The sequence below is a fragment of the Galeopterus variegatus genome, unplaced genomic scaffold, assembly GCF_000696425.1.
Source record: "Galeopterus variegatus unplaced genomic scaffold, G_variegatus-3.0.2 Scaffold254, whole genome shotgun sequence".
NCBI lineage: Eukaryota > Metazoa > Chordata > Mammalia > Dermoptera > Cynocephalidae > Galeopterus > Galeopterus variegatus.
This window is the reverse complement of record NW_007726365.1, coordinates 170,911-178,566: the sequence shown is the minus strand read 5'-3', so window position 1 is coordinate 178,566 and position 7,656 is coordinate 170,911. Positions and strand designations below refer to the sequence as shown.

Genomic DNA, 7,656 nt, shown 5'->3' with positions numbered 1-7,656 from the left:
TCAGCATCACCTGGAAACTTGTTAGAAATGCACCTTCTGGGCTGGCCCGGTGGCGCACTGCTACAGTGCGCCACTTGGGAGCGCGGTGGTGCTCCCGCCGAGGGTTCGGATCCCACATACAGACCGGTTCCCGCTCACTGGCTGAGCGAGGCGCGGGAGCAACACCAAGGATTGCGATCCCGTTGCCGGTCCTGGTCCGGTACGGGGGCGACACTGAGGGTTGCGATCCATTGCCGGACACGGAAAAAGACAAAAAACAAAAAAAAAACACAGATTGCTAGACCCACCCACAGAAGGTGCATTTCTAACAAGTTTCCAGGTGGTGCTGAGGCTGTGGGTCAGGAGACTACATTCGGAGTCCTGTTGTCGGAGGGCATTGTCCCCCTTTGTGTGGTCACAGTCAGGCCTCACGTTCCAGCTTGTGGGAAGAGGAGAGAGCAAGCGGGTGTGTCAGTGTAAAGATTTAAGCTCTAGGCCCGAAAGTGGCACACATTACCTCTGTTTGTTCCATTAGCAAGAGTTTAGCCAGTGGTCACTTCCTCAGCCTCAATGCTGGAAGAAGAAGAAAAGGATTCCGGTGGGCAACATAGTTTCTGCCATAGCACACCAAGTGAATCCAACACTTTAAAACAATTTTAGAAAATGTGCTTCTAAAATTCATATAACAATTTTTGCTATTCAAAATTCCAATGCTAAGAAAATTGTCTGAAGTGATTTAACCTCATGATTCTAACAGTGACAACTGGTGAACAGATGAGTAACAAACACACCAAAGCTGGCAATCAGATGCACCCCCCCCCAAAAAAAAAAGTATAGAAGTTAAGGACACAAGGTTGGAGTCAGACTACCCAAGTTCAATTCCAGCCCTGCTACTGTCTAGCTGTGTGACTTTGGGCAAGTTAATTCTTCTGAGCCTCAGTTTCCTCATCTGTGAAATGGGGATGAAAGCAATACCTGCTTCATTGGGTTGTTATAAGTCTGAAAAGGTCCAGCATAGCGCTTTGGTATATAGTAAATAAATGTTTTATAAATGTTATCTGTTATCTCTCATGCTAAGTTTTTTCTAAGTGAATGTGCCAATAACGGTGAATGAATTTTGCTTCTTACGACACTAAGTATTATCCCTTGTCCTAGGATCCACGCTTTTCTAAGATCCTGGAGAACCTAAGACTCCAGAAGCGTGGCACAGGTGGTGTGGACACTGCAGCGGTGGCAGATGTGTATGACATTTCTAACATAGATCGAATTGGTCGATCAGAGGTAACAACATCTCTCACACTCTCCTAACATGAACTAACACCATCAGCCTCCGAGAAAGAAGGAATAGAGACGTAGCCTAAGCAGCCTGACTTTTTCCCTTCCTTCCTTCCTTCCTTCCTTCCTTCCTTCCTTCCTTCCTTCCTTCTTTCCTTTCTTTTTCTTTCTTTCTTTCCTTCTTTCTCTCTCTCTCTCTTTCTTTTCTTTTTTTACAAAATTCAAGATCTTCTTTCTCCCCATTGAGCCCTGAGTCATGTTAGCTTTACATTCTGTAATATTATTCTTCCATGGGAAATAAGTGCATATAGATAAACACAGTGAAATCTGAGAATTTATAGGCAAAAAAGGAATTCACAGTGGTATTATTGTCACTGACCTGCCCCTGAGAGCTATTACAACAATCTTTGGCAAGCAGGAGCTCTGTTATGCTAAAGGACAGCAGTATTTTATCACTGTGAAGTCAGAGAACATGTGTGCTATCCCACTGGAGGTGGTAAAGGAGTGGAATTTTCTCTTGATTCTGAATTTCCTTTGGTGAAGGCATCATAGTAGGTGACTTCTAAAATTTTATTTTTTAGGGCCAAAGGTGGCAAATATGGTGTACACTAGTTATATATAAGATTGTTCTCATAAACTAATCCTTAGGATTCTATGAATCCATGGGATGAATAGGATTCACAGTCTATGTGTAGTCCTGGAGTGATGGTGAGGCCTAAAGAACACTCTTAAGGAACAGGCTGCTGAATGCCAAGCAAGTGCTGATCGCAGCTGAAGTTATACCACCTTATCTGAATGTGGTCGCATTGAATATATTATGCCCATTATTAATTTAAAAGCCTCTTCTTCTTATAACTACAACTCTTAATAACTCAGTGGGTGGTTATTAAATCTGTGGATTATCAAAGCTCTTTCTTCTTCCTGGCCAGCTTTTGAATATTTCACTGCTTATTGGTATCCCTACCATTAAACTGAGGAGAGGAAAAGAGGAAGCGGTCAAAACAATTAAATCAGTTTGTGCATTACCAGCTCTGGCAAAGGACCTGAGGAAGAAGCAGCTATAAATACTACAACTTCTGAAATTTACTGGAGAATGTGTGGTGCAGTAAATAAAGAAAATCTGGGGCCTAGCCCTGTCAACTTCTAATATTAACTAGATATTCATTACTGGAAAGCAAAGTAGTTCATGCTTAAAAAACTTTTTTAACCATAAGTTAACAGGTGATCATTAGAAAAGCTAGAAAAATGGAAAAAAGTATTTTTAAAACACAACTTATTTTAACCAACAACCTTGATAACAATTGTGAATATTATTCTAAATTGCCTTCCATTCTTTTTTATAGTTAGTTAAAAAACTTTCTTAAGCAAATTGTTATCGTAACACATTTGGTATTATAACACATTTTTCCAGTGTATCATATCATGAGCATTTTCCCACATATTGTATTCCTCAAAACATGATTTTTTAATGACAATGTAGCAAAAATAGTCCATTATCTATTTAATATTTTCCTGATGATTATTTGATATTTTGTTTGACCATCTCTGCACATAACTGTAATCACAACTCTGATTGTTTAATTAGGATAGATTTCTATGAAAGAAATTCCTGGGTTAAAAATGTATAAGCAAGTTTCCTACCAGAAGATTTATACCGAAATAGAGTCCCACTAACAGTGAATAAGAGACCCACCTCCCCACACCCACATCAACTCTGAGATGGGCCAATTGGATAAGTAGTGTTTCTTCAGTAGTGACGAGCTTTCTGACCCAGCCCTCTCCCAGGGCCTCTGTTCCTCATGCATGAAAGGACCTGGGGAGGGAACTGGACTCCCTCATGCCTACGGGCTGTTCCAGCTCTAACACTCAGTGATCCCTTCCATCCGTGCTGCTCATTCTCGAATTATAGCACGTATTTTAGTGCTGTCTGGAATTAACTAATTGCTTACTATTTCAGTTTGGGTCTCCTTAGAAAGCAGTGCAAGTAACTTGTTTGGGAGGTGATCCCAGGAAAAAACTCATAGGTAGATGTGCTCTAGTTTAAGAAAAACAAATATTCGCAAACCAAACTTCTAACATTTTTTTCAAAGCAGGAATTTTAGAAAGTATATCTTAATATAAGTCACAAAATTTCCTTTTAAGTAATAAATTTGCCTGGCACAGTGCAAACATAATTTAGTTGCCAAACATTTGATCTTAAACAATTTTTCAGAAAGACATCCACTGTGCAAATGACATATCTGAATTATGGCATATTCAATGCTCAGATAGTTTAGTGGCAGGTAGAATTCAGATGCAGGCCAAAGAACAACACCAAGGTATCATGGCATACTCCTACTTTTGGACAAATTCTGGCATTTTATAGCAGAGACTGATGGGGGAAAAGTGTCTGAGATGCAAACTAATGGTCTGTATATATATAATAAAGTTCTGACACACAAAGTAGTAGCCCCATCTTAACTAAAGAAAGATTGAGAGAAACCTTTGTGATATCTCTGGCTTCCATCTCTGACAAGGACCTCCAAACAACTTTCCTCCTGCATCTCTTTAGGGAAATCATGAGAAGGAAGAAGTTGTTATGCAGTCCGTCTAAGTGACAAGTTCTCTTTTATCCCAGTGTTGTTCCTGTTGATCAGTGCCCTGCAGATGTCGTCTATTCAAATTAATCTTCATCTTTTTCACTATCCAAGGTTGAGCTTGTTCAGATAGTCATCGATGGAGTCAATTACCTGGTGGATTGTGAAAAGAAGTTGGAGAGAGGCCAAGATATTAAGGTGCCACCACCTCTGCCCCAGTTTGTCAAGAAGTGAACTTTCCCTTTCCCAATTTATAGATAATCTGTCTGCTGGTACGACAGATACAAAGAAATATCTACTCTGAGAGTTTTTGTAGACTTGGAAAAATGTAAAATTGTAGGTCATGCCTATCTTTACAATAAAACTCTCCTTAATATCTTTGGTTTGTTTCTCTGCTTTTTAAATACTCCTAAGAAGGGCAAACACATCCAATTACATGTAGCAGGAGGCACAAATGATTTAAGGTGATAATAAAACTAATGTTTTTAAGACCACTTACATGCAACCTATATAATCCTTCTACTATCTAGACGTTAAATGTAGTCAACTCTTCAACCAACCCCTTATGGATGCTGTTGGAAAATGAGGAACTAATATAATAATCAAGTTTCTGGCAAATGGAGCAGGAGGAAAGTATTTCTTTTGAAAGTATGGAAATAAACAAAGACTATACAAATGCCGACAAACAGAGGCATTCATTTATTCAGAGCTTACTATACAGCAAGGGAGCCAGTTACCATCATTTGCATTTGGCAGAGACACAAAGGCATGTAGACACATGGGAAAGCTTTATGGTGTCCTGATTGGGGTTGTAGGTGCAGGGAAGCTGGAGGCAGGCTAACTAGAAAGGGGTGTTCTATATGATTAGTTTAGGAAGCATATTTGGCTTTATCTGGTTGGTCCTGAGTTAAAAACAGGGGCAAAAATTAGGGAAGCTGGCAGTCATCGCCCAAGTCCTGACCACTCGTGTCTTGTTGCTATTAAGTTGTGGTTTGGTTTGCTTTGGAGTTGTGGGTAGAATTCTATTGTCATATATAGTTGGCCATTGTCCATTTGTATATTCAGTCTCTTAAAAGCAATTCAAACTTTGATGTCTGAAATACTGAAAATGTTTTAGTATAATTTGAAAGCTGAACTCTTCCCTCAGTATGAAGATCCTTATCTCAAATCTTGTTCTTCTTTTCCATCCATCCTATGATGTCTGTAACCTGAAGGGCCATGATAGAAGAAAAATAAATTATGTAACAAGTTATTAAACTCTCCACATACAAAAGACAAACATTGTTAGCCTGAATACCAGAAATGAGATCAAGTAACCTGAAGGGCCATGATAGAAGAAAAATAAATTATGTAACAAGTTATTAAACTCTCCACACACAAAAGACAAACATTGTTAGCCTGAATACCAGAAATGAGATCAACTTCTGCATTCTATAGTAAGTGAGCTCTGCAAGCTATAGTTAAAATAAATTAGTGCTATAATATAAGCATTTGTCTTTCCTCCTGCTATATTGGGAAAAATAAAGTACACTGTATAAAAAGAACACAATTGTGCTGGTACTAATAGACACTGCTCTAACTTTGGAGTGACAAATTGGTATGTGGTAGAAATTCAGAAGAGGAAACCAATATAATTTGGGACATCACCCTAAGTACTCTGAGTGGGATGGGGTGGAGGGCTACTTCACCAACCAGTGCCTGAAGACAAAGGAGGGATCACACCCTCAGGCAGTGGCTGATATTCTCTGGGTACAGAGGGATAAAGGGTAGAGAAGATCATGGTGTTGTGGCAAGCACATTGACTATAGCCACGCTGCTGGGGCACAAGTCCCAACTCCCTCACTATATTACATTGAGTGACTTACTTAATCTGTAGGTTCCTCAGTTTCCTCTGTATAAAATGAGAACAATGATTACACCTGTCTCATACGATTGCTGGGAGGATAAAATTAATTAGTATTCGAATGGTTCACTTAGAAGTATTCAACACATACTAAGTACTATGCAAGTATTTACTGAATAAATAACAAAAATAAAGAAATCACTATTATAATATTATAATAATCTGCCCCTAAATATCCATTCACGTCATCCTTTAGGGCACACAAACAGGACTGATGGTCCCTCTTCTAAAAGGTTTTATGAGCTAAGTGGTAAATAAAGGCAAATTCATACAGCTGAAGAAACATAAGCATAAATGAGCTGAAGAGACTAGACAGACATATACCAGTATTTCATTTTTTTTACAAGGAAAGCTGAAAAACATGCATTGGCATAAAATATACAAGGGTACTTTAAAAAGTTCACGGAAAGATTTATATTTTCTTTTAATTCTCTTTTCCACAAACTTTCTGAAGTACCCTCATATGGCTACTGATATAAAAACAAAAGCAAGCCTTGTAGTCTATATTAAAACATCTCAAGCAAGATCATCAATATCATTAACAACAAGAATTACCTGATTGTCTAAGGTCCAGAGAATTCCAGAGAACATTTCCCTCCATTTTTGTTGCTGCATTTTTATCTAAATTCATTTCTCACCCTTAGCCATTAGTTTTAATTCATCAATAACCACACTGACATTTTCATTCAATATTGGCTTGCTCACAGACTGTTCATACTTAATCTTTAAATTATTTACATTCGAAACTCTTCATTTGCAGGGCTATTTAACATTTAATGTATTACCAGGAATTTACTCAAGAGTAAATTCTGGACTGTTCATACTTAATCTTTAAATTATTTACATTCGAAACTCTTCATTTGCAGGGCTATTTGACATTTAATGTATTACCAGGAATTTACTCAAGAGTAAATTCTACCCTTTAACAAAATATTCATAACTACAGTCTACACAGTTTAGACCAAGTCTACAATGGATTCCTAAACACTCTATCTGGTACCTCACTTCTCTTTGAAACCTTCCATATTCCTCAAACATCCTTTCCTAACAGCTCTTCAGACAATGTTCACATTGTGTAACAGCACTTAAATTAGATACGAGAATATCCTTTCCTCTCAAGCATTGCCAAGCATTTGAGTGATATAATCCTGTTGCAGAAGTTGTGGTAAATTGTAATTTTGCCACAAGAAACAAGCATATTGGCAATGTTACAGTAAAAATAAACTATTTTTTATGTGAAAGATGAGTCCATTGGAAGGGATAAAGGGACTGTTAACTATTAGTTAAAATTCTAATTGAATGCCATATTATCCAGACAAAGTAGTCATAGCATGCAAATAGTTCCTGTTTACTAAGGTCTAGTTCAATCAATATTCATCAAGCAATGTGGTGAACAAAGCATGGTTCTGAGTCACAGCGTCTTTTAAAATTTGCTACATTACTTGCCTGTGAGACAAAATGCAGCTAGAGCAGGCTTTGATGGCTAGGAAATAATTCTGGCTCTCTTCTATGGGGGAAAAGAAGCAGACGTCTTTTCTTTGACTTCTGTGATGCCACAGTAAATTGGCTTATGGGGAATGGGCTATTCTTCCCTCATGCTAAACGTCATTTAATAAATGTCCGAATATTTTGAAAGCAGCCAAAAGAAATTGTTTTGATAAAAAAGATTTACATTAAAGTTAGGCTCAGCCACTAAATAGCTATGGAACCAGAGGCAAATTATTTCACTGGGTTTTATTTGAAAAATAAAGATAATTCCGGGGCCGGCCTGGTGGCACACTGCTACAGTGCGCTGCTTGGGAGTGCGGCGGTGCTCCCGCCAAGGGTTCGGATCCCACATACAGACCGGCCGCTCTCTGGATGAGGGGGGTGTGGGCGCAACTCCGAGGGTTGCGATCCATTGCCGGTCACGAAAAAAGACAA

General features: G+C 38.6%; 1 protein-coding gene across 1 annotated transcript in view; it reads left to right on the top strand.

The window, feature by feature from the left end:
- Positions 1-4,208, top strand: part of CKMT2 (creatine kinase, mitochondrial 2 (sarcomeric)) — a 14,105-nt gene extending 9,897 nt beyond the window's left edge. The window contains exons 8-9 of the mRNA XM_008566608.1: positions 1,135-1,260; positions 3,945-4,208. Coding sequence (XP_008564830.1) covers positions 1,135-1,260; positions 3,945-4,064 — 246 coding nt within the window. The 3' untranslated portion in view covers positions 4,065-4,208. The remainder of the gene's footprint in view (positions 1-1,134; positions 1,261-3,944) is intronic.
- The last annotated feature ends 3,448 nt before the right edge of the window (positions 4,209-7,656 follow it).